Source organism: Oryctolagus cuniculus, chromosome 8 (assembly GCF_051225735.1).
Source record: "Oryctolagus cuniculus isolate XC-2025 breed Fujian yellow rabbit chromosome 8, ASM5122573v1, whole genome shotgun sequence".
NCBI lineage: Eukaryota > Metazoa > Chordata > Mammalia > Lagomorpha > Leporidae > Oryctolagus > Oryctolagus cuniculus.
In genome coordinates this window covers 69509688-69536753 of record NC_142874.1, presented here as the reverse complement: position 1 = coordinate 69536753, position 27066 = coordinate 69509688, and the positions used below count along the sequence as shown (strand labels likewise).

Sequence of the window (27066 nt, the reverse complement as noted above, 5' to 3'; positions counted from 1 at the left end):
AGTTCTTGGCTTCAGCTTGGCATAGCCCTGGCTGCTGCAGCCATTTAGGGAGTGCATCAGTGGATGGAAAATATCGCTCTTTGTCTTTCCCTGTCTCTATAACTCTTCCTTTCAAACAATAAATAAATCTTAAAAAGAAGAAAATTGTATTTATTTAATGTAAAATTTGAACAGTAAAAACACTTTTAAAAGGCTATTTAAATATGACAATATTTAAGACTGGATAATGGCAGTTCTTTGAAATAGTATTAGCTATACAAGATAGATTATGGAAGTGGAATGTTTTGTCATGAAAACACATCACAAGTGAGGGTAAGAAGGAGGCATACATTCCAGTCCCCTTCTGTTCTTGGCCCCTTTGTTGAGTGTGCCAAAAATACTTGGAGCCAGTTGAGACAAGAGATAGATATCTAGCCACTTAAAACTATCTGGACTATTGCCATAGTCATACATGTTAAACAGCAGACAGTAGGTTAATAAATTAATAATCACTATTCCAGTCTGGTCTCTATTTAAAACTGATCTAAATGATATAACATTCCAATTTCCTTTCTAATTCAAGAGCTTCAGCTTAATTTCAATTGGGTTCAAACTCCAGATAGGCAAGTAACACTATTTATTCATTCAAAAGGAATTAATTTTGTAACTGTATACAAAAGGCTATACAAAACACTATGGCCAACATAAAGAAGCACATGGCTATAGAGACAATAAAAAACAGTGTAAATAACTACTATATAAGCTAAACATCTGAAGAATTGAAGGAAATAAAAACATGAGAAAGAATATTCAAACATTCAAAGATTTCTAGTTGATATTAAAAAAAAAAAACTTATCTCAGCATTTGATCTGGTTTTTTCTTTTCCTGACAATTCCTGCTATCTTTCACCAATAACCAATAACAAACTCTCAAGATTTAAAGTAAGTCATCTTTAATTACTTAACATTTTTTAAAAATTTTATTCCATTTATTCTTAATTTGTAGAACCCCAAAGAGGTTTAATTTTTCTTGTCACCATTATACGGAACAAAATCATTTTTACTCAACATAGGGATATTGACAATGCACGTAGGAAATGCACACTCGGTTTTGCAGATCAACCCAGAACTAAAAGTTAAGAAATGACACCTGTCAGGAACAAGGTTCTCATCATCACATCCATCGAAATTGCCAAAAAGGCCCCTAAGTTCAGGGCCCATGACACTGAAGTTCAGGAAGGAGTTCTAGGAAGTAACCACTGTTAGCTCTGCTTTTAAACCAGCTATAAAGCCGAAAGCTGCTACCCCATTTCCCCTCATTCCTTAACTTAGATGCTTGGTCTGTTTGTCAAAAGTAATTGCTATTTTTTTTTTTTTTTTAAGTTACAGGGCTACTAGAAAACTAAACCTCTAATGCTAACTTTAGAAAAACACATTAAGGGGCCGGTGCCGTGGCTCACTTGGTTAATCTTCCGCCTGTGGCACCGGTATCCCATATGGGCGCTGGGTTCTAGTCCTGGTTACTCCTCTTCCCATCCAGCTCTCTGCTGTGGCCCGGGAGGGCAGTGGAGGATGGCCCAAGTGCTTGGGCCCTGCACCCCATGGGAGACCAAGAGGAAGCACCTGGCTCCTGGCTTCAGATCAGTGCAGTGCTGGCCGTGGAGGCCATTTGGGGAGTGAACCAACGGAAGGAAGACCTTTCTCTCTGTCTAACTCTGTCAAATAAAAAAAAAAAAGAACAACACATTCAATACAAAATACACACAGTTTTGGATGAAGAGTCTGAAGGAAGAGGTCGAATAGAGACATTAGCCTTTAGTTTTCAAAACAAGTAAAATATAATCATCATGGACTTAGTCCCACCGGCAAAAATGGGAAAAAAAAATGTTGTAAGCCTACTAACAGCTTTGCACTTCAACCAGTTCAGGAAAAAAAAAAAAGGAAAAGAACAAAAAACAAGCCAAACAAGTAATCAGTATGTGCCTTATTCCTCATTCTCTTTAGCAGATCACAGAATTCTATAAATGTTAAACTGTTCATATATTTTATAAACACTCTGATATTTATTCCAACTATTATTTCTCTGTATAGAAATAAAATAATTTGGTAAGGTTAGAATACAAGCTCCATGAAGGCAAGGAATTTTTTCTGTTCTATTCAAAGACTAATCTGCAGCTCAGCTCTCCTAAAGACAAAGAAGGTTCTCAAAACATATCTGAGCTGAACTACGACGAAAACACAGAGTTCTCAATATTTATTCTAGGAATTGATGCCTGAATGTCAGAAGAAATCTCTTGATAACTAAGCCTAAGAGACAACAGAGTATACCATACCATACCAGAACAGAAAGAACATGGTAATATCTAACCAGATTAATATGAAATTCCTTTCATGCTTTTTGCTGGTTATAAAGAAAACCTGATTTCAATAAGCTAGTAATTGACAGGTTACCACTTTGCTACATGGTTTCATGTGGGAAGTCAACTTGTAGTACTTCGTATTCTATTACCATTAGCAGCATAAAATAGACAAAAAAAAATCAGACTATAAAACTGAAGAAAAGATAAGTGGACCATACAGTATCCATTACTGAATCACTTCTCTTCAGTCTCCCCAGTTTTGTGGATCTGTGAACAGTACGATTTTTTTCTTTATTGATTTTCTATTACTATTCAATTGTTTCACACAGGAATATATGAAACCAATATTACCAATTTAAAACAAATAAGAACTTAAGGAAATAAAACCGGTTTTGGATTCTGTTGTGAAAAAATGGGAAAAAAACCTTATCCTTCTCGTTGCTAAGTTTTTATTTCATCTCCCATTGCCTTATAATTAGCTATTTCCATCTCTGTCTCCGAGAATTCCTTGGAAACATGGTTCTCTGCTCCACTGGTCTAACTGTTGAATTCCAGTATCTGTCCATGGCTAAATAAAATACAATCCTACTAAAATTCTCTAAAGGACTTAAGAAGTCAGTCAATCCCTAACAGAACACATGGTAGTCTTGGTTGTTTATCCAAAAGCAGAAGCCCAGATCATCTAACACTACAGCCCACACTAAAACACAGTTCTTAAAGTTAGAACTCTGTTCTCCTGTCTGCATTTGAATAAGGCTATCTACAGCTTTACAGATTTAGAAGTGTACAAGTATCTCTATGAACAACCAAAAAAAGAGTGTTCAAATACCCGTTAAATAATTTTTGTTCATGGTCAATTAGTTTAATGATGTAGAAAGGGAAATGACCCAGGTTCCTGAAAGATCCAGTAAGAGATTAAATAAGAATATAAAGTGATTAGCTCCTCTGTCAATCAAAAAAGCCGTGCTAATGTGGATTTCACACACTGCAGTAATTGCTTCTTTTTTCCCCTCAAAATCATATAAGGAAAAAGAAATAAAAGAAGGAACACATGAAAAGGGAAATTTGCTGTAAGGACAAGCTATGATACTAAAGAGATATGCTTAGGATCAAAATATATCAAAAGCGTAGTTATCAGACATGATTTCAAACATTTGGGTACTAGAAATGTATAATTTCCAAGAAATTATACAATTTAGTTAGATTAAGTTAAACTTAGACTAAGCTCTTTGAAAGTGACTAAGATGTCTATAAATCTGTGGTGGCATTGTGGCTTACCAGGTTAAGCTGACACCAGCATCACATACAGGCACCAGTTCAACACCCAGCTACTCCACTTCCAATCCAGTTCCCTGTTAATGTGCCTGGGAGAGCACAGGAAGAGAGCCCAAGTGTTTGGGCCTCTTTAGCCATGTGGAAGACCCAGAAGAAGTGTCTGGCTCCTGGCTTCAGCCTGGCCCAGCAGCGGCCATTTGGGCCATTTGGGGAGTTAACCTCACAGGAGGAAGATTTCTCTCTCTCTCTCTCTCTCTCTCGCTCTCTTCTCCTCCTCTCTCCGTAACTCTGCCTTTCAAATAAATAAAATACATCTTTTTAAAAAAGTCAATAAATCTAAATAACTTACAAAGTAACTTAAAACAAAAAACCAAAACCATAGCTCTTCAACTAGTTATAGTTTCTTAAAAAATCAGTAAGAGGAAAAGAATTGCTTATATACAAAGATTTTAAATCTTTTAAAAGGTCAAGTTTTGATTAAAGACTATATTATTGATTCCTTATAGTAATTCTATACTGAACAACCTCATCAAACTTGGCATCTCAAATCCATGTTACAGGCATCAACGAATAGATTTCTTCATTAATGTAAAACTGAGACAACAGTTCTAATCCTGATTTTGATAGCTGACAGCTAAAGAGAAGAAATTTGTCCTGAGTTTTACTGGATCACATTTAAGTATTAAAAAGTATCATACCTGCCAAAGACAAGTCCCTCTGGCCAACTTTAATAACCCCCTCTCATGCTTGAATTCTATACCATCATTCATAACTCTCATTTTAGAATGCTACTTTTTCTATTACTTATACGCATAATCTGAAATCTGCACTCAAACATACTGTGATACAACCCTTCCCATGCCCCATTTCAACATATTTTTCTAAATTCCTCTTCCCATCAAGTCCTCCTAAGAATGTCTACTATTACAACAGTATACGAACATACAAACAAATCCGTTTCAAATCTCAATCCTGCCACTTACTGGCCTGGAACTTTGAATGACTGACTCGGGCTTTGTGTGCTTCACTTTGCCCATCTACAAAATGGGAATAACAACTGTACCTACCTCACAGGATTGCTCGGAAGATGACAAGATTTCATGACTGACACTGTTTGCTACAATGATTATTACATATTTTCAATATTATTCCAAATGTATACATTCTATACCATTACATTTGAGGACATCATAATAACAAACATGACTCTTTTTCACAGCACTTCAAATCTTGCTCAAATCCTTCCATAGAGACACAGGTCTCACAGACAGACACACAAACTTCTAAATCACTCCTCTTCCCACCACACAGAAACTCCAGGGCACACTATTCCAGAATCCTTTGGGGACCCTCTTCTACCCGCTAGGAACTATTTACTGTGAAGGAGGTAAAAAGGAGTGTGGCCAAATGAGTAACTGCAGCTGACGCGAGGCAATAGCAAACACAAAATGACAATTTGCCTGCCATGCTTACAATGAGCAGCGGATAGGCCAAATTTATTTTCAGGGAGTTATGTTTTCTTGAACACATTTTGAATCTGACACCACTTTGAAAAGCAACTTGCTCACCCCTTAGACCAATGCATTTCCCATGGAAAAGTGCTGTATTGAACTCAGGAGAGGAATGTCCTCTATACCACTCACTAAAAGTACTAAAGTGACTCCACATTTTCACTGTTTTCTAAGTTTCACAGGATCATTCAGCTTTTCAGTTACTTCCTAGGGAATAAATTCCAAATCACATTAGCAAATTTTCTTCGGATTTTCAATGGCTAACGATCTGTTTTATAGAGAACCTTTCTTAAAGAAAATAACATTGTGATAAACAGAAATAGGCTAGATTCTAAGAGTTTTTCTAAGTTCAGTTCCATGTATAGTATCCTAGTTTCTGCAAAAGTATCCTAGTTTCTAGGAAGCTAAATGTTCTTCTCTACCGTAAGAACAAATGCTCCTTCCCACTGACAGGTATCAGAAAACTAACATTCTGTGTCAAACAAGTAAAATTAAAAGGCGAGCTTTTAATCCCATATACTGCTAAGTATAACTTAAATTTTGCTTCTTTGAATATTCAACAGTAAATAGATGTTTTCACAACCATAGCATTAACCCAAATGTACAGCACTCGCAAAGGTACTCCAGTTAAAAGCAAAACAAAAGGTCACTTTAATTTTTCCATAGAAGCCTGAACACCAGGATATTCCCATTGTTACCTTTTAAATGCTTCAGCTGGGTTCCTCTCACATTCCCCAGGTTGTAAGAGGCTCTGGACTGCTGGATCTCTGAGCTTGTCTTCATATCCTTGGAGTAGTCCACTGCGGCAGATCTGGGCCACCAGACCCCTGATAAAGCCTCCAACACACAGAGTATCAGAGTCCTGAGCTTTGCAGAAATGAAAGGCCAAAGCCTGACGATGTAACCCTCTCTGCAAGCCTGCAGGTGAACTTGGCCACAGGAGCTCAGTGCACAGGGCGGTCTTACCACTGCCAGGCCCTCCTACCAACAACACACCCCAGGCAGCTCCCTTTCCAGCGATGGCACCAGCATTATTCCCAGAATTCACTGCAAGGGATGGGGTGTTGACAGCACTATTGCAGCAGTTAGTTTTCTCCTGGAGGCAATGCTGAAGCTTGTGGAAAACCCACTCCCTACAGTAAAACTGCTTCCCTTGCAGTAAACTGGTTTGAGCCATTTTGCAGACTTTCTCTTCCCAAGGATTAGTCATAATAGTTTTTTTTTTTAATCTTCAATGTTTGCTAGAGTCTGAACACATCAGCATAGGTCTTTACATCCATTAGGACACAACTTGCATATTCAGTTGACTTTAATGAGCAGTTAGAATAAAACTCATCAGTTACAGAGTCTACTTGTCAACAGAACGTGCATGTCTTTGTTTGGCTCCTTATTCTTGATAAGGTCTTGAACTGCTGGGTAAAGGGCTAGCTCCAAAGCTTAGTAACACCTTTCCAATAGCTGGATGGGTCACACAACTCCATGGCTACATCTGCAGTTTATGTGATTGTGGAGGTTTCGAGTAGACAGATGAGATACAACATCTGGAAAACTAAAGAGCAAGCCCAAATCTTGCGGTCTGTACCAAGCGCTCCTCCAGATGCCAGGTGTTAATTCTGTATCTGAAAATGAGAGGCAGAAAAGTTGTCCATCATCACATGGCATCAGAGAAGGCACCCTTAGACAGCACAGACGCAAACTCTGTATTTCCTTTTGCAGGATGATGGCTCAAAGTACTAGCTCTTGCCAGTTTCAGGCATCTGGGCAACTGCCAGGGAACTGTTTCAGATTATAGTCTCTTATGTGGCAGAAATGACACTGTTAACACCTTCTTAATCCAAAGCACTCATAAAATACAGTTTTCGAGAGCAGATTCTTAATGAACCTGTTAACAGGTCTCTTGCTTTGAAGACGTCTGGGGAATCAAAAATTTCCACAAGTCACTAAAATAGAACAAACAAAAAGCTCTTAGCATCATGCCTTAAAAGTGCGTTCCCCAGAAGATCCAATTGACCAGTTAAAGTCATCTCAAACACCCACGTATTCCATCCTGAGCACTTTCAAAACACACTGGGACAATTACCCTCAGAATAATTAATTATCCTTTCAATCTTTTTCTTCTCTTATAGTTATGCTTCCCAAACAGTCACATTTGAATCAGGGTACCCTAGATTTTTTAAAACTTCAGTGAGGAAAAGGGGGGGGGGATACTTTTTGCACACCCAGTAGCATCCTTAACTCTCGCCCAGAAAGCTCTTTCGGAGGAGCCTGGGAGCAGAGCGCCAGCTAAGGCAGCTCGGTTAACTTGCACGGGCCAGCCAGTCAAGGGCTCTCGGCTGCTCCACCAGTCACACTTCTTTGTTGATAGTCTGCGGAATCTAGGGGCAGATGATCAGGGCTGCGGTTGGATGGGGGACTTTTTTTTTTTTTTACAATAATAATAGTAATAATAAGGTAACGGGGTGGGGGAATGTGTGTTCAAGTACAACCGTGAATCTTCGCTTCCTCGGAGCCCGGGCTGGAGGTTTAAAGCCGGGCTCAGGGAAAGCAGTTCGGCCGCAGGAAAAGCAGCTGGGAGAATCCTTCCCGAGGCTGGAGCAGGCTAAGGAGTGCTCCGGCCTCCGGTTTCAGCTGATAGACAAAAGGAACTCCGGGGTTCCCAGCGACGGGAACCACCTCGGGCTGGAGCCGCCCCAAGGAGCCCCAGGGAGGCCCCCTCGGAAAGGACGGGCGCGGAGGTGCCACCTCCAGCCCGAGGTCTACCCTGGCAAAGCCTGGGAGCGCCTCGGCACCCCGCCCCGCCCTGGGTCCGGGGTGTGTCTTCGGGAGGGGGAGGGGTGCTCGAGGTCCTTGCCAATCCCCGACCAGGGCTCGCCGCCCGGGTGGGGTCCAGCTGTGCGCCCCCACCCCTTGGCCCGCGCTGGCACCCGCACCCACCCGGCCCACGGCGGAGCCAGGTGAGCGGGCGAATCGCGGGCCCGAACGCTGGACGGGGTGAGTGGGTGGGTCCGTTCAGGGTTCCAGCCGCAGCCCGGGGGCTTCCGACCAGAGGGAGGGCCCTCGCTTCCACCACCAACGCCGCCGCCGCCCCCTGGGTTACCTCAGTCCGGTCCCCGCCGCCGCCGCCGCTGCGGACTCAGCCTCAGGCACTTGCTTCGCTGAGCAACCGCCGCCAGCAGCGCTCCTGGGACTGCTCCGGCAGCCGCCTCCTCCGCCCGGCCTGGGGCACGCTCCCAGCTCCAGAGCCTGCGCTCGGTCCCCGGCGACGGCCAGCTCCGTCGGCCCCAGCAGCCTCGGTCGCACTGCTCCCAACCCCCAACCGGCCAACCGCCGCCGCCGCCGCCGCCGCCGTCAGGGCAGTGACTGTCTCAGGGAGCCCCGGCCCCGGCCGGCTCCGCCCCGCCCCGCGGCCCCGCCCCCGCCAGGCCCCGCCCCCGGCCTCGCCGCTCGGCCTTTCTTTGCCTGCCGGCTCCGCCCCTTCGCCGCGCCCCACCCCCACCGCCCCGGCCCGTCGCCGCCCGTGCCCGGGCGTGTGCGGCCGCCTGGGACCCGCGGCGGGCTCGGCGGGGAGACCTTTCTGGGGGGCGACGTGGGGGCCCCGCCTTTCTCAGGGGAGGCGGGGCTGCGTTCTCACGTCCCCGAGCTCACGCGAGTCGCTGCCCCCACCCACCCCGTCACCGCTCGGCCCCGAGCCTTCCTTTGTCTTGCAGGCGGGAGAGGCTCCCTGGCTGCTGGGGCCGCGTCCGCCCGCCCGGAGAAGGGGGCAGCGGGGGCGGGGGGCGTTCTGCCCCTCGCCTCTCCCTGAGCTCCCTGGCTTCCGAAGGCCACCCTGGAGCCCGTCCTGCCCCCTCGGTCGACCGAGTCGCCTTCCAGTCCCTTAAAATCCCAGAGGGTGCTTTTTACTCTCTGGGACTAAGAGGAGGCAGAAGCCGGGCAAGGATGATGTAAAAATGGAACCCCCAGGGGGATCGTGTGGGGGTCTGAGGGGACGGAAGGGGCCTCCATCGCGTGCAGTTGACAGCTGGCGGGGCTGGGTCTCGGGCCTCTGCCCTTGTGCACCAGGGTCGGACCGCGCAGTGGAGGCGGCTGAGCCTGTCCACCAGGCCTGCCCAAGGGCAGCGCCTCTCGGACTAGGCAGACCAGTTGTCTGCCCTCGCAGGGCCTCGGTGCTTAGATTCCAGATCCCTGCTGAGAGAGTAAAGGTGTTATCCACGGGTGGGGTGGGAATGGGGTGTCTTCACCGCTTTCGTTGCTCCTGCCCAAAGCGAGAGTTCTCCATCTCCTTTCCGTTGAACGTGTTTATTTCCGACAACGTTAAGCCAGTTTCTCATCTGGCTTCCGGAATTTCAGAGTATAGCTATCAATAGATGATGTTTGTGCTTGCTGCGTACCAGGGGCCATCGAGGCTTATTGATCTTAATGTTTAGATTCATGAACCTTGAATTTGAGGTTTGTTTTCTTCAAAACACAAGCCAAAACCGATGAGAAATACGTATACTACGTTATCGCTTCCATTGAACCATTTGCTAATGTGATAATTAATTTCTGGCTAATAGAGAATAAGTTGCAGAAACTTTTGGTCTGGTGAACCTGTGTTATGCTAACTAATTGCTCTCTCATGCAATGCACTTTTAAAACTTGTCAGCAATAACTAAGCAACAGTTGGTCTTCAAACTCACTTAGAAGTTTGTTTTTTGGCTTTAAAGCTTATTTCACATTTCATTTTTATAGCTGTCTGCTTTCCCTAATAGAAAAATTAACTACATAGATATTTGTACCAATTTTCACAAAATACTTTTTTTTTATCGATTACCCAAATGTTAAAAATGGAGTAAATTGAATACTTGATCTTGGTGCTTAATCTCATACTTTAATCAGATCCTTAGCCATGTTTTCTCCAATACTGGTATTTTTTTTTTAAGATTTATTTATTTATTTGAAAGAATTACACAGAGAAGAGAGGCAGAGAGAGAGGTCTTCCATCCAATGGTTCACTCCCCAATTGGCCGAAACGGCTGGAACTGTGCCAATCTGAAGCCAGGAGCCAGGAGCCTCTTCCAGGTCTCCCACGTGGGTGCAGGGGCCCAAGGACATGGGGCATCTTCTACTGCTAGCCCAGGCCATAGCAGAGAGCTGGATGGGAAGTAGAGCAGCCCTGTCACAAACCGGTGCCCATATGGGATGCTGGTGCTTCAGGCGGGGGCGTTAACCTGCTGAGCCACAGCCCCGGCCCCTGGTATTTTTCCATAGAGTGTATTTTATTTTTCTTTTCAGTCTTCCTTATTTTCAGTTTGTTCGTAAAACTTCCCCTAGTCTTTGCAGTTGCATGCATTTGAAATTACTAATAACTTTAACAACTGCTTCTCTGTAGACTATAATTTTTAAGTTGGAAACAATTAATGAAACAACCTAATATGCTTAAAGTAAACTGCTAATTAAAATATGTTCCAAATTCTAATTTTTCAACCCAGTGTTTTCTTAAGTGTTGTCTTTTTAACCTCACTCAAACTCTTCAACAAATATTTTTGCAAGATAAATATCACATTGTCTTTATGCTTATTTTTATGCTTTTGGTCAAATTTATATAGTGCAAAGTTATACGTTTTCTCAATTTTAATCCACTTGGATATAAAGTATATTATTTAAAAACATAGATCTCTATGATGAAAATTACAAAATATTAAAGAAATAGAAGAAGACACAAAAAAATGGAAAAATCTTCCATGTTCATGGATTGGAAAAATCAGCATCATCAAAATGTCCATACTACCAAAAGCAAGTTACAGGTTCAATGCAATCACAATCAAAATACCTAGGATGTTCTTTCAGATAATAAATGATGCTGAAATTCATATGGAAACACAGGAGACCCTGAAAAGCTAAAGCAGTCTTATACAACAAAAACAAAGCCTGAGGCATCACAATCAAAACAGCCTGGTACTGGTACAAAAACAGATGAATAGACCAATGGAACAGAATGGAAACTCCAGAAATCAACTCATCATCTATAATTATCTTAACTTTGATGAAAGAACTAAAATGAATCCCTGGAGCAAGGATGGTTTCTTCCACACATGGTGCTGGGGAAACTGAGTCTCCACATGCAGAAGTATGAAACAAAACTCTTATCTTACACCTTACACAACAATGCACTCGAAATGGACCAGAGATCTCAGTCTATGACCTGAGACCATCAAATTATTAGAGAACATTGGGGTTACTCTGCAAGACATTGGCATAGGCAAAGACTTCTTGGAAAAGATCCCAGAGGCAAAGAGTAATAAAAGCCAAAGTTGACAAATTGGATTATATCAAATTGAGAAACTTCTGCACTGCAAAAAAAAAAAAAAACAAAAAAAAAAAAAAAAACAGCAAAGTGAAGACGCAACTGACAGAATGGGAGAAATTATTTGCAAACTGTGCAATTGCTTAAGGATTAATAACCAGAATATATAAAGAGACCAAGAAACTCAACAACAACAAAACACACAACCCAGTTAAGAAGTGGGCTAACAACTTGAACAGGCATTTTTCAAATAATCAACAGACACATGAAAAATGCTGAGGATCATTAGCTGTCAGGGAAATGCAAATCAAAACCACAATGAGGTTTCACCTCACCCTCCTTAGAATGGCTTTCATACAGAAATCAACAAACAACAAATGCTGGGGAGGATGTGAGGGAAACGGTACCCTAATCCAGTGTTGATGGGAATATAAACTGGTACAGCCCCTGTGGAAGACAGTATGGAGATACCTAAGAAATCTGAATATAGACCTACCATATGACCCGGCCATCCCACTCCTGGGAATTTACCCAAGGGAAATGAAATCACCATATGAAAGAATTATCTGTACTCCCATGTTTATTGCAGCTCAATTCACAATAGCTAAGATATGGAATTGATCCAAATGTCCATCAACTGAAGACTGGATAAAGAAATTACAGAATATGTACACCATGGAATACTACACAGCAGTAAGAATAATTAAATCCTGTCATTTGCAACGAAGTGGATGAAACTGGACATCATACTTAGTGAAATAAGCCAGTCCCAAAGGACAAACACCATATGTTCTCCCTGTTCTGTGGTAACTAACAGAGAAACTAAAGGGTAATCTATAGAAGTGAAATTGACACTTCAAGATGCACTGACTTTGAGCAGCCCTTGTTTCCACTGTTGAACCGTTTTTCAGACAATTTTTGAACTCTTTTCTAGTATAGAGTTAATATTATGTGTATAAAGTTAATTGAAAATAGGTATCCGTAAAAAATAGGAGTGGGGAAAGGAGAGAGATGAGAAAGAAGGATGGGAGTGTGGGTGGAAGGGTGGGTACAATGGGAAGAATTACTATGTTCCAAAGTTGTATTTATGAAATGTATGAAGTTTGCATACGTTAGATAAAAGGTTTCTGGGAAAAATATATTGTTTATCCAATTAGAAACAGCAGCTCCATCAGAAAGTTCTTCCCACAAGTTGAGATATTCCAAAGCACAATTATAAATTTCAAAATTAAGTATTTTATGTTTGTGCTCTCATCAGTTCTTTGCTTGTTAGAGATCAATTTTAGTTTCTTCTTCTTTGCAAGCTTTGTTTTCATTAGTAACAGTACCTGAAAGCTGCAAAGCTCATATATTTTGATTTCAGAGTTCCAGTGTTTCTAAATGAAATGCTAAGAAAATGTGGAGGGCTCATTTTAGTTCTCTAGTTAGTGTTGGCCACTCAAGTTTATTTGCAAAGTAATGCTTTAAGGAGTTATCACTGGCAGTCATTCAGATTATGCCACAAATTTAAGGAACGCTGCTCACTGGACAAAAGCATTCAGCCTACTGCCATATGCTCTCCTCCAGGGAGGCTCAGTCCTCACTACACATGCTAACTTTACGTCATATTTAATTTTCCACTTTAACTACTGATTTTCAGAAATAGCAACCTGGTGGGTTCCTGCCTGTGAGTGGCAATAGCTGCAGTACAGAGCACACTGAGCAAGTATACCAAGTGCCTGCCAGAATCAACAGACTTGAAAGTGTCTCTGCTCTCCACCTCCCAAGCCCATGAGTTGGGTGTGTGTGTATGTACATCTTATATGTCTATGTGTACATGTTCTAGCCATTTTTGTTAAGCTGAATTTTATTTCTTCAGCCAGCATCCTGAATGCTATTCTTGTAAAGAAGGAGCTAATTGCTTTGAATCTGGGAAGATTGGGAAAAGAGTTATAACTGGTAGTCTTTCCAATTCCCCCACAAATTAAAGAACTTGGTTCATCATTTTCTCTCCCCATTAAACATGGCGGAGACTGGAAATGAAAATTAAAGTCTACCAAACCCATCCCGGATTATTTCAATGCTACCATTGATAACAGTACTGTTGACTATAACACATATAGCATGGCCGTTATATATTTTTTAAAGATTTATTTTATTATTTGAAAGGCAGAGTTACAGAGAGAGGTAGAGACAGAGAGAGAGGTCTTCCATCTGCTGTTCACTCTCCAGATGGCTGCAACAGTCGGAGTGGTGCCAATCCGAAGCCAGGAGCCAGGAGCTTCTTCCGGATCTCCTGTGAGGGTGCAGGGGCCCAAGGACTTGGGTCATCCTCCACTGCTTTCCCAGGCCATAGCAGAGAGCTGGATCAGAAGAGGAGCAGCCGGGACTAGAACCAGTGCCCATATGGGATGCCGGTGCTTCAGGCCAGGGCATTAACCTGCTGCACCACAGTGCTGGCCCCATGGCAGTTATATTAATTGGACTCAATGGAGACCCAGACTCCAGAAAGACTTTAATTGACATGGTAAACCTTATGATAGAAACACCCACTTGTGGCTGCCCTCTCAAATACCCTTTTAAAAAATGCTTTTTAAAAAGTCTCCCATTTTAAAAGTACTTTTTACCAGCTGTGTTCATTCCTGTTTTTGAAAACAGCCCAACATAGTTTTGCTGATAAAGTGTAATATGTAAGCCTTTCCTGCAAAGAATTAAAGAAACCTCCAAGTAAGATGAATTTTGTGCAATGATCAGCCAAAGGGAATGAATACTCACTTGCTGTGGTTCTTAACTAGCTAGTTACAAGCGTCACCTAATCCTACAGGCTCCTAGATAGAGCCAAAACTCTCAGTGGATCCTAAAACTATTCCCACAGTACACAAGATAGCATGAATTTGAACTTTATATGCTTCTCCACCTCTCATATGCAGCAAGAAATTTAAAGAAACAAAGGATTCCCTAGCATTTGAGGATGCTTCAAAAAGTTCATGGAAGAATGGGATAGAAGCATCAATTTAGGGGCAGGTGTTTAGCCAAGTGGTAGAGATGTCATAGTCCTACAAAACAGTTCCTGAGTTCAATTCTCAACCACATCTCCTGGTTCCAGTTACTGCCGATGTACACTCAGGGAGGCAGGAGTGATGGCTCAACTAATCAGATACCTGTTAGCTACCTGGGAAATGTGAAGTGTGTCCCAGACTCCTGGTTCTGCTTCCAGCCCTGGCCTAGCCCCAGTATTGTGGGGGAGTGAACCAGCACATAGATCAGTCATCTTGGCTCTCAAATAAATAAGTTTACTTTGGGGGGAAAATGTCTGAAATTCATATGTAGCTTTGTTCACAATGCACAATTTCCATTCATTTCTTGAAGACCATTCACATGTCCCTCCTTTGGATTCTCCTAATTGCTTTTTCCCTCCCTACCTTCTATACGTGTAATAGTAGTTTCAGTGACCTCCCAATGAAAATCAGAGTCACTCTCACCCATTCATCAAGTCGCTCATCCTGATAAATATCACTGATGAAATATTCCCTGAAGCACTTTGTAAATACCTGAGAACAACTGACAGTGACTTAGAAACAGGCTACACTCTTGATTCCTGTGTCATATGACCATATGTAATAATAGTTTGGTTGCATACAATTATGTTCAACCAGTGATAGATGTCATCTATCAAGGTGAACTTTCATGAATCTATTATTATTTGACCAAATTTCAATGAAATATTAAACAAATTTATCACTTGAATTGCTCTGTATAATTTATTAATGTGACCAGTCCCCAAATAACTGAGAAATATTATTTTATTGATTGTCTTCAGGGTCTCTGCTCTTCTACAACCACACCTTATTTTTTTTGTTGTTGTTTCTTTTCCCAAGTGTGTTACTTGCTAAACCAGCATACCTGGGCACTGGCAGCCTCATAAGGTAGACTGTACTGATTTGGAAGAATAATATTACACATGACAAAGCATAAAAATAAACTGAACAAGGAGTCTATGGGAGGGACACAGCTATGTGACATTTTCCTGAGGTCACAGAGGCTCCTGTGAATCCTACGCTCCCCAACCTACACACGTTGCTGGGAAACTCATTTAGCCTGCATTGTGGTGAAGGTGCCAGCAGAGACAGCCTACTACGACACTGCAGAGTCAAGAGGCCTGTAGCAGGGTTGTCACTTGTCAGAAAGTTGTTTTTGTTTTAATTTGTTTGAAAACAGGGACAGAGAGTGAATGAGAAACAGTCAGAGATCCATTGGTTTAGTCTCGAAATGTCCACATCAGCTGAGGCTGGGCCAAGCCAAAAGCAAGAGTCCGGATCCCAATATGGGTCTCCCTCACTGGTGACAGGGACCCAGGTATCTCAGCCATCATCTGTTGCCACTCATTTATACATTAGTAGGAAGCTGGAACAGGAAGCCGAGCCGTGACTTGAACCCAGGTACTCCAGTATGGGATATACATATCCTAGGCCTCATCTTAACCGCTTGTGACAAATGCCATGCCCTGCACCCCAGGAATTTTTCTTTTTCCTATTTTTTTTTTTTTTTTTATGTAAGGGCAGAGACACAGAGAATTTTATCTGCTGGTTCAGTATCCAAGTGCAAGCAAGAGCCAAGGCTGGATCAAGCCAATGCCAGGAACCCAGAATTGAATCCGGGCCTCTCATGTAGGTGATTGGAACTCAACAACTTGAGCTATCATCTGCTGCTTCCCAGGGTGCAGGTTAACAGGAAGCTGGATTTGAAACAGAGCACCCAGTACTCACTGCAAGCACTCTGATACAAGATGTAGATGTCCCAAGCGGTGTTTTAAACACTGTGCCAACTGCCTGCCCCATTACATTTTAAAAATTAATTTATTTTTATTTTATTTGAAAGGTAGAGACAGAAGGATATAGAAATAGCCCCAGAAAGTTATGTTTTGGTTTGGTTTATGTAAGTTTAGCTGGCTGTTAAGTTCCCACCAAGCAGCAATTCTTAATTCCCTTATTACTTAATTTTGTCTAGGTGCCTGTATTTCTTATTAGCTCCAATTAACCTAATATATGACTATTCTCCTGAAATATTAAATTTATTTTTATTTTCATTTAATTTTGTACTAAATCCTTTCTTGTTTTGAAAGTCCTTCTGATAGAAAAATATAACTGAAATCCCAAGTATAGAATGAATTTGTTGAGGAATGTTGTATGCCAAGTATTTTAACCATGAAACAAAAATATCTGTCAAAAATGATTTCTATCCTAAAATCACAGGAGGGCACTTCAAAATGTTTGTGGCAAAAAAAGAATTGAAGAGAAGTTTATTTTGGTTCATTTTTTTAAAAAAAAACATGCTTTTTATAATATGCATTTTCTGTTCACTTTTTGAAGAACTTTGGTTTGCAGATTTCACATTTTTACACCAGAATTAACTTATTTCTTAAATTCCTTTTTCTACAAAATTTTAAAATACCAATGATGTTGAAAATGCCACTCCTACAATTATTTTCTAAGAAGCCCATGCATAGATTCCCACACTCTTGAAATGTAAAGCAATATTTTTATGAGTTTTGTCCAAATTCCATGTGTGTGCTAAATCCTTTGACTCAAAAGATGCCTGCAGTGGACCATGTCATCTGGAGTTGATGTCCTAAAGCAGTTGCCTGGCAGTGCATCCTGTCTGGACTGTGTCTTGCATTACCCATCATGATGTGGCAGAACTGACATGGTACCAGCTCCAAGCCTCTATTTAAAGAGGACTAGTTTAAAGAGAACTAGGTTTTGTGTTCCATATTAGAATGCTCTCTTTTAGGAACCACCATCAAAAACTCGTGCTATCTCACTGAAGTAGTCCAGCACAGGGACTACCTGAGGAAGCACAAGGAGAGGGCGTGAGATGGCGTGGGGAGGTAGAGAGCCCCAGCCAGCCCAGTATCCCAGTGGGCAGTGGGGTCTCCCCTTGATTTTAGCTCCAGCCCCCCTTAACTGCAACTTCATAAAGAATCCAAATTAAAAAAAAAAATTGTCCAGCTGAGCCCAGTTGAATAACAGAACCAGAAGAGATATCAAAATGGTTGCTTTAAGTCTTAATTTATGGGAGTGGTTTGTTATATAGTCATCAATAACTCAAGCACAACTCAGTGGAAACAAGAAATCTAGTGTTCAATACATACTAAATACAACTTCCAATGTCCCTTTTTAGTCATCTGATTTCTTGGGCAATCGACACAGATGTAGAGACTGAAACAGCATGCCTTTGTTTCAACTATCCTACTTTTCTTTCGTGTATACACCACCCATTTGAGAAATGATGGCAAAAATGAGACAAATGAAAGTAATTTTCAAGTTCATACAGATTAAATGAGAATTTATATTTATTGCTCAGTGTGTGTCGCTACACTACACTTTAGAAACTTCTGCCCAACAAGGGGCTCTGGTTCAAGCCTATGAGGTCATCATATAATATTTCACAATATAGATGCTGGCTCCAACATAATGCCTCATAATAATCATAAGCTCCCCTCTCAATTCACCTTCACAGGTCAGTTAATACATAACTGGAATGTCATATACATAACTCTGGAATGTCAGAGAAGGTAGGGTGAGGTAATCTAAATCAGAAGTACATTAATATAGTAATCTCAAGTTTATTTCAGTTCTTAATGCTTAGAGCTTGAACTACAAAATCTGAAAAGGGAAAATACTTTTTTCTGTTGCTTAACATTAACTTTAAGAGATTTGTAGTTTTTTTGCTTAGCATTAACCTTTGTGTATTTTTCTTTAAAAATGGAGGATTCTGTATGTGCTCAGAATATATTATTGAGGAATTTATGCAAATGAAAGATCTAAGTTTTCCCAAGAACATCAATATTTTATTCAAAAATCCTTTTATTTTAATACTACACTATTTAAACATGGGAGTAAACCAGTTCCCTAGAACCCAAGAATCACTCTTTTATGTGAGAGTCTTATCAAAGTTATTGTTACAAATGCAAGAAGGTAATAACAAAAACTAAATATATTTCAGTCAAATCATGTGCATTAAAAGCCCAGAGGAGATTTAAATGTAAAAAAAAAAAAAAAAAAGAAGATATCCTTTTTTTGATAGACTATATGAGAAAAAGGAAGGGGATTTTCATTGGAGGTATTTCAAGAGAGAGTGCATCTGAGGAACAATATTGTCTGTAAGGTGAAATCATGGCAGGCGCCGTGGCTCAATAGGTTAATCCTCTGCCTTGCAGCACTGGCACACCAGGTTCTAGTCCCGGTCGGGGTGCCAGATTCTGTCCCGGTTGCCCCTCTTCGAGGCCAGCTCTTTGCTATGGCCCGGGAGTGCAGTGGAGGATGGCCCAAGTCCTTGGGCCCTGCACCCGCATGGGAGACCAGGAAAAGCACCTGGCTCCTGGCTTCGGATCAGCGCGATGCGCTGGCCGCAGTGCGCAGGCCCCGGTGGCCATTGGAGGGTGAACCAACAGCAAAAGGAAGACCTTTCTCTCTGTCTCTCTCTCTCACTTTCCACTCTGCCTGTCAAAAATAAAAAAATAAATAAATGAAAATAAATAAATTTTAAAAAAAGGTGGAATCATTATTTGAAAGTTAGGAATTTTACAGTTTTAAGACAGAATAGCTCCATCAGGGTCATGCCATACAGCTGCACAGGCTATGCCCTGCACAACTCTAGGTGAGAACATTCAAGTGGACTAGGATGCGCTTCACACACGCTAGGATGTATCAATATCGTGAGTGTAGTTAGAAAGCAGTTTTGATGGGGCGCCGGATTCTGGTCCCGGTTGCTCCTCTTCCAGGCCAGCTCTCTGCTGTGGCCTGCGAAAGCAGTGGAGGATGGCCCAAGTCCTTGGGCCCCACACCCACGTGGGAGACCAGGAGGAACCACCTGGCTCCTGGCTTCAGATCTGCCGCAGCACGCCAGCTGTAGTGGCCATTTGGGGGTTGAACCAATGGAAGGATGGAAGGAAGGCCTTTCTCTCTGTCCCTCTCTCTCACTGTCTAACTCTGCCTGTCCAAAAAAAAAAAGAAAGAAAGAACTCATGTTTGAGCATGCAACCAAACCCAAACCCAATGCTATGACACATAAGGGTTTAGTTTTCTAAACTAAACAGCATCCCTGTTTTCAACATAAAGTCAGCAACGTGGAGGTGGAGAACCTGTGCAGCCACTGGTTAACCAGGATGGTTGGTTCTCACACATGATCTCAAAATGGTATTCTACCTCCAGTTTCTCTTATTCATTAGAAACAGGAGGAAGATTAGGAAAGAAGGAGGGAATAAGTGGTAGGCAGCACCTGTATGAGGAAAATAAAATAAAGTCAAGGTCTTAGTAATAAGAAGTGGGAAAAAAATTGCTAAGAAGAAAATTAGAAGTGCTTGCACAACTGTGCAACTCTCTCCAGTACTGCAGATCATCCCTGGAACAGAAATAGAGAAATGAAGGCAAGCTGGGGCTGGGGATGTCAAAGAAAGACCATCAAGGGTCTAAGGAAACACAATAACTTGGAGTACATGTATCATGATTAAAAGGATTAATCATGCAACGCATACTGCAGAGGAAGTTCAATAAAGCCAGGGAGGATGTTACCTACTGAGAAAAATGATGGAAGGACTAAGAATTTCCCACAAAATATTTACTCCTTTTAGATTCTGTGGAAAAAGCAAACACCAGTAAATCAACAATTTCTTCCGATTCATTGGTAACATCGTTTGCTTTCAACTCAGTGTTCATCAAGTAGTCTGTTCTGAACATTTTAATTCTAAAGTTTTAGGAGTAAATTTTACTTAAAATTTGTATTAAAATTATATTTCTGCTATGCTGATAAATCATATGAAGACATTAGCAGTGAAAAGGAAAATCTAATTGAGAAACTGATGTGATAGCTGCAGGATGTTTTGAATTTATTTTAATTTTTGAGAATTAATTACTTTTTATTTTACTTGAGGCGGGGGCAGGGAGAGAGAGAGAGAGAGACAGAGAGATCTCCCACTGTTTTTTCACTCCCCAGACCCTTACACAGTTGGGTGAGGATGAAGGCAGAAACTGAGAACTCAGTCCAGTTCTCCTACATGGGTGGCAGAGACCCATCACCTGTTGCCTCCCAGCGTGTCCATTAGCAAGAAGCTGAATTGGAAGCAGGTGCTGGACTCCAACTGAGGCACTTTGATAGGAGACCCCGGCATGCAAGCAGCTTCCTAATGACAATGGTGCGCAATGTTGAATCAAGTATTTGACTGTCATGTGACAACTGGAAAAGCCGGTGAATCTAAAAGGAAAACCATTTATTTGTAGTAAGGCACAACTGAATTGAAAACATCACTTTCTCCTTAAATTAGACACATTTGAAGTAATAATATACGCATTTATTCAGACTAGGAATAAATAGTGCAGTAAGAATATATAAGAAAAATACTCACATATAAATAGCTCAATTTCCCCTAATTACAGGTGAGAAGGTTAAGATACAGTTTAATCCAAAACCAGTGATATTTAAATAATCACACGTTTTTAAAGGATTAATAAAATGTAACAGATCTTGAATTACTTCTTCAAAGAAAGCAAACAAATCAGGATGAAATAATAGACTTAATAGGCTAAAATTGTGACCTAGCTGATGTTATGAATTTTCATACATCATTGTAATATATAAAATAACTCTGGGAAAATATAACATAAATTTGATTTTCAAAGTGTAGACTTCATTTTGATTAAATATTAATATCAAATTAAATATTAATTGTTTATTCCATCATTGTTATACTCAACATCTGATACAGGGCAAAGAAAATGTAGTATAGATGAAATAGATATAAAATATGTCAAAAAATTATTTCTGAATCAGGATGTAGCAAACAGAAAACAATCAGTTTCTCAGGGAGAATCCTCCTTTATGAGAGCTTTGAAAAGGCTATATTGGAAATTTTATTTATTTGTATAAAGTAGGACACAAAATTCTATTGACAATGTAAGAATTTGAGATTGAAAACACGGTAAACTTTCTAGGCATCTAAAGAAAGCAATTATGAGTCAACATGCAAGAGGCTGGTGACTCTTCCTTCCTAGTCAACAGTCTAGATTCCCAGATTTGGTTTACATTTCTTACCTGAGCATAGGTCAATTCTCCCTCAAAGGATTTCTCACTTCTCTAAGTCAAGGAGGAAAAAACAAATCAAGAAAAAGAAGAAATTAGACAAAATAGATTAGAACAATTTTCACTTGCGAAGTGTTCTGCCTACCCCCATGTGGCTGCCTACCCCCATGAATATGAAGATGGATTCAAGACTGTGAATGCTTGTTGATAAAATGATCCCATAACTCATGACTTCGCCAATGAAAAATTATATATAATTCAATGAAAAATTATATATAATTTTTATACCATAGAAGTTAATTACAAAAGTTTTTAAATTACAAAAATATTGTAAAATAATATTTTTCTGAACATGAATATTTTGTCTCCTTTTAGTCTCTGATCCAGAAGAACATCACCAAAATACTGATAAGGGGTCCCTCTATTTTTTAGCATTTTTTTTTTCAAAAATTCTGTTTAATAAATAAAAAGTTGTTGATGGGAAATTTGCTTTTTTGTCCCTACACAAGCTTTTTGTAGAGTGTTACAATTTCGATGAGTGTTGGTTCATCACACACCAAAAGTTCAATGGCTTAAAACCAGGCTTAGTTGTTATTTGTCATAGTTCTATGGGTTGACTGGGTGGATGTGGGTGTAGCCAGCTGGCTTCATGAACAAGTTTGGGTCATCAACTGGGGTAGTTTAAAGAATGGGGAGGTGCCATCTTCCCACTTCTCCCTCACGACAAGGTGGACCTAGAGTCCTGTGATAGCAGAGGAGGACGTTCCACAGCCTCCTGAGGCCTCCGTGCTGGGACTCACCCAGTGGTAGTTCTGCAGTAGTCTGTTGATCAAAGCAAATGGCAAGGACGACCAAGTTCCAAGAGGTGGAGGAATTGATGGTATCCCTTGATGAGATAAAGCACAAAAAATTATGCTTTTAAATTACCATGAATGGAAACTTTTTAAGAATTTGATAAACCATGTAACTATCTCCAGAAAAGAGAAAAAGGTACATGTACACAAATTCTTTGTTAAAGGAAGTTTGTGCTGGGGCTGGCATTTTAGCACAGTGGGTTAAGCCACCACTTCCTATGCTGGCATCCCATTTTGGAGTGCTGGTTAGAGTGCCTGCTGCTCTGCTTCCAATCCAGCTTCCTGCTAATGTATCTGGGAAGGCAGCAAAAGATGGCCCAAATACTTGAGCCTCTGCCATCCATCTGGAAGACCAGGATGCAGTCCCTGGCTCCTGGCTCCTGGCTCCTGGTTTTGGCCTGGTTCTGACCTGGCTGTTGTAGCCATCTGGGGAGTGAGTCAGTGGATGGAAGATCATTCTTTCTGTCTCTCCCTCTCTCTCTGTCACTCTTCCTTTCCAATAAATAAATACACCATAAAAAAAAAAAAAAAAGGAAGGATGCCCCTTTATGTCACAGAACCACAGATTTAAAAACTGATTTAAAAAGCTTCCACTTCTAATGGCTTAAATGCAACGTACCACTTGATGTGAATAAATAGTAATACTGAAATTAAAGAAAAAATATGTCCCTGTGAGGTGACATTTTTCTCAGTGTCTGTATTTACCAACAATAAAGCAGTGAAGCCTGAGAAAACTTGAAATGTAATATTTGAACAGGAACTGATAACTTTTAGTAAATCTCTTGTTTGACTTTGAAGTTGAATGTTACTTATATAAACTAATACGAAGTGAAATGATGGTATTCTCTTTTCTACTTTAAAAAAAAAGTTCTGATCTTATCAATTTGTCACTCTGTCTCTGGTTAGATTTGGCCTTGGTAGTTGCAGGTGCTTTCCTCAGAAAAAGTGAAACAGAATATATGCTTATTTTATATCATTAAAAATTAAACTGGTGGGTTTCAAACATGCCTTAATGGGATTATTTTTCAAAAATATTTTCACACTTAATAATTGATGTCAGTTATAGCCTCTCAAAGTATATTTTTATTTAACATAACCTTTGCACCATGAACAAGAATTGCAAGGCTGGATAGTTTCATTTGGCTAAATTCCAAATAAAATGAATAAAGAACACTTTATTACTTGTATTTGTTTATATACATTCATTATTTACTTCCAGAAGAATTTAGAAGTAAGTACCTGGCATTTCAGCCCATAATCTGTGATTGATAAGATGAAAACAAGACTTTCAGATATGTATACTTGTTACATAAAGGAAACGCTCACATGATCTCTGAATTTCAAGAGGAACAAGGTGCTGCCATTTGATAACAAGAGTTAGAGGCTGAAAAGAGGAAAATATCTTTATCAAAGTATGCTCTCAGACTAAGGTAGAAAGGATTATCAGAAAGTTCGTGGCAGGGAGGTTATATCAGAATAAGAGTCCACAGTCATATCCTGAATAGAAATGAAAAATCCCAATTCAACAAGCATAAAACTCTTGGGAGAAAACTCAATCATAAGTGATGATTTTCAGGGAGAATTTTCTATTGTTCTGTTCTGTTTTAGATACAGCATAATTCAAAGCAGAAGGATTTGATGCATCATTCCTGGCTGTGAAACTGGAGAGAGCCATACACAATAATTGGAGAGTGGCTGCAAGGAGCCGAGAATGGCTCCTGGCCAACAGCCAACAAGGAAACAGCTACTTTTGTTCAACAACAGCAGAGAACTAAATTCTGCAGAGTTAACAATAATGAGCCTGGAAGAGGACCTGACATTCCAGAAGAAAATACAGCCAACCAACACCTTGACTTTGGCTTTATGATATCTTGAACATTGAATCCACTTGAACCTGTATGGACTTCCGATGCACAGAAACTGTGAAATAATAAATGGGTATTATTGGAACAGGTGTTTATCCTAGTAGTTAAATACACCTTCATCTCACACTGGAATCCCTTGTTCAGAACCTTGGCTATAACTCCAAACCAGTTACCCACCATGCAGCAGACAATGGCTCAAGTAGTTGGGTCCCCACCACCCACATGGGAGGCGTGGATCACATTCCCAACTTCTGGCCCCAGCCTTTTCTTAGCCATGACTTTGCAGGTAGTTGGGGACTGAGCCAGTAAAGGGGAGCTCTGTGTCTCTCTCCCTCTCAGACAAATTAATATTTTTTAAATTGAAAGACGAATTTTGTTTTAAGCTTCTAAGCTTGTGACAAATCTGTTTTGTAACATTGGAAAACTAACACAAGTTTTGATACCAGGGTGCTCCATAACAAATTCTCAAAAATGTGAAAAGGATTTTGGAAGCAAGGTCATGAACTCGTTAGAATTTTGAAAAACACAATCGCAAAAGCCTAAGTTGCTCTGAAACGACTGTTAGTAGGATTATAAACTCTATAAATATGGCTGGTGGGGGTTCAAGAGTGAGGAATATGTTTTTGAAATGGTGGAAGGTATATCTTTGTTGTGAGAATTCTTCAAAAAGTTCATGGAAAATGCATATTGTGGAAAAAAGTCTATGAGTGGATTTCAACCTTTTTTTGCACCATCATAAACTGATTATTTAATTTTACTTATCCACACACTCTTTGAAGTTCCCACATATAGTATCCTGAAGCTTAGGACAAATCTTTTCTTGTAGTTATGTGGAAAGCAGAACTTGGACCTTGACTTGAGGAGATTTCCAAGCAACGTGTTCAAGGTGAAGCCTGATTTCTTCTTTCTGTAAACGGTGAGAAGAGGGAAACTGTGGAAGGAGTTTTTAATCAAAATGGAAGCAGGACTTGTTGATTTGAGAAATTCTCAGCCAGCCTAGACTGATGGCAAAAGATGCTAAAGTGAAGAGATTGGTTCTGAAAATGTGACATAGAGGAAAAGCTAAGTGCGTGGCTATACAACTTTTTACCACAGCCTCAGGAAGAGCGGAAAATCAGGTCAGAGTATTCGATAGAAGAGATTAAAGGCACGTCTTGTAGATCCTCTCAATAAGACCAGAGAACTTTGGGGGTGCTTATTGGCATTGTTCATCAGTCATCTCAACAGAAGCCAACAATGGGCAGGAGTGAGGTCAGAAAATCCATGGATGACATTTTGTTGAATGAGAACTGGTACGGAATCCCCACAAAGCTCACACTGTACTGTACTTGGGAATGTGTCTTTAGCAGGGAAACTGACAGTTGGATTTAAAGAGACAGAGATTTCATGAGAAGTGGGAGGGGGAGAGAGAGTGAGAAATGTGTGTGTGAGAGAGAGAGAGAGAGAGAGAGAGAGAGAGAGAAACACTCAGAATGCTAATATTTTCCTGGCAGGAATCAAAGGTTGATAAAACGACTCAGCTACAAACAGAAGCCTCTTTTCATGGAGAAAGAAGGATGATTCAGAGCTAAGATCCTGGTGGACAGAGATGAAAACCACAAAGCATCTTCCCTGGCCTTGAACGTAATGGAGTTTTCCCAGGTGGGTTTCAAACTGCTTCCATTTGTTGCTGTTTTTGGACCGGAATGTTTATAACTGTGCTAGTTTTCCATTGCCATGTGACAAATTACCACGAATGTGGGGACTGAAAACAACAACATAATTTTATCGTCTCCCGGTTCTTAGTTCAGGAGCTTGGTCTGGCTGGATTCTCTTCCTGGGCTCTCACGGAGACAGAATCAAGAAGTTGGCCAGCTGGGCTCTTATCTGAAGGCTCTGAAGAAGAACCCACCGCCAGCCAGGCTCATTCCATTTGGGATGAACTCAGTTCCTTCCAGGCTTCCGTTTCCTTGTAAGTGTCTCCCGAAGTCCCCATTTCCTGGCTGTTGTCAGCAGGGGGCCCATGTCATGTCTAACACCATTCACTTTCCTTGCACCTGTGCCCCTGTGTCTTCAGAGCCAGCAAATGCACGTTGACTCATCCTTGGACTTTGCATCATTGGAACTTCCTTTGCTTCGTCGCAAATTTTGTCCAGGTGTTTCAGTTTATGGGCCCATTTTAAATGTAAGCAACAAGAAGGACTTTTAATATTTCAGTGATACACTGGAAATCTGTGCCTTCCATCCAAATCAGGTGTACAAGCCAGTGTTCATGCGTCAGAACACCTTTATTTTATCTTACAGATACTCTCTCTCACGTTACCTTTTCTGAATGTTCTTTGAAAAGTGTTATGAATAAAATAACATACAGTAAGTAACACTCGGTTCTGATAAAATCAGTTGGATTCTCTTAGAAGAAGGTGTATCAGAAAAGTTGACTGGAGACCCAGAGAGCAGGTTTCTTATTCCAGTATGTGGCAATTCAATTGAATTTTATGATTCATTTTTTATGATAAGTTTTTCTTTTTTTCAAAATGAAAATCCTTAGAAAAATGTGTTATTAAATACTAAATATACAAGGCTGGTGCCGCGGCTCACTTGGCTAATCCTCCGCCTTGCGGCGCCGGCACACCGGGTTCTAGTCCTGGTCGGGGCACCGGATTCTGTCCCGGTTGCCCCTCTTCCAGGCCAGCTCTCTGCTGTGGCCCGGGAGTGCAGTGGAGGATGGCCCAAGTGCTTGGGCCCTGCACCCCATGGGAGACCAGGAGAAGCACCTGGCTTCTGGCTTCAGATCAGCGCGGTGCGCCGGCTGCAGCGTGCCGGCCGCGGCAGCCATTGGAGGGTGAACCAACGGCAAAGGAAGACCTTTCTCTCTGTCTCTCTCTCTCACTGTCCACTCTGCCT

General features: G+C 41.1%; 2 protein-coding genes across 5 annotated transcripts in view; one reads left to right on the top strand and one right to left on the bottom strand.

Annotated features, from left to right (window-relative positions):
• The window catches only part of ANKRD50 (ankyrin repeat domain 50), a 56379-nt gene extending 47867 nt beyond the window's left edge, over positions 1 to 8512 (bottom strand). For 2 of the 4 annotated variants that reach the window (XM_008267942.5, XM_070047617.2), the window contains exons 1-2: positions 8223 to 8512; positions 5824 to 7065 (exon numbers count right to left, since the gene is read on the bottom strand). In XM_008267942.5, the coding sequence (XP_008266164.3) occupies positions 5824 to 6335 (512 nt within the window). In that variant the 5' untranslated portion in view covers positions 6336 to 7065; positions 8223 to 8512. The remainder of the gene's footprint in view (positions 1 to 5823; positions 7066 to 8222) is intronic. The other 2 variants (XM_002717240.6, XM_070047618.2) reach the window with 1 other exon arrangement.
• LOC138843488 (uncharacterized) lies at positions 7397 to 26134 on the top strand. Its single transcript, XM_089302519.1, has 3 exons — positions 7397 to 8079; positions 25677 to 25824; positions 25969 to 26134. Exons 1-2 carry the CDS (start codon positions 7511 to 7513, stop codon positions 25741 to 25743), a joined length of 636 nt encoding a protein of 211 aa, XP_089158645.1. The 5' UTR covers positions 7397 to 7510; the 3' UTR covers positions 25744 to 25824; positions 25969 to 26134.
• The last annotated feature ends 932 nt before the right edge of the window (positions 26135 to 27066 follow it).

Coding starts and splice junctions, on each gene's coding strand:
- LOC138843488 (XM_089302519.1), top strand. CDS start 7,511: ATGATCAGGGCTGCGGTTGGATGGGGGACTTTTTTTTTTTTTTACAAT. Junction 8,080..25,676: donor CCGGCCCACGGCGGAGCCAG/GTGAGCGGGCGA, acceptor TTTTCCTGGCAG/GAATCAAAGGTTGATAAAAC.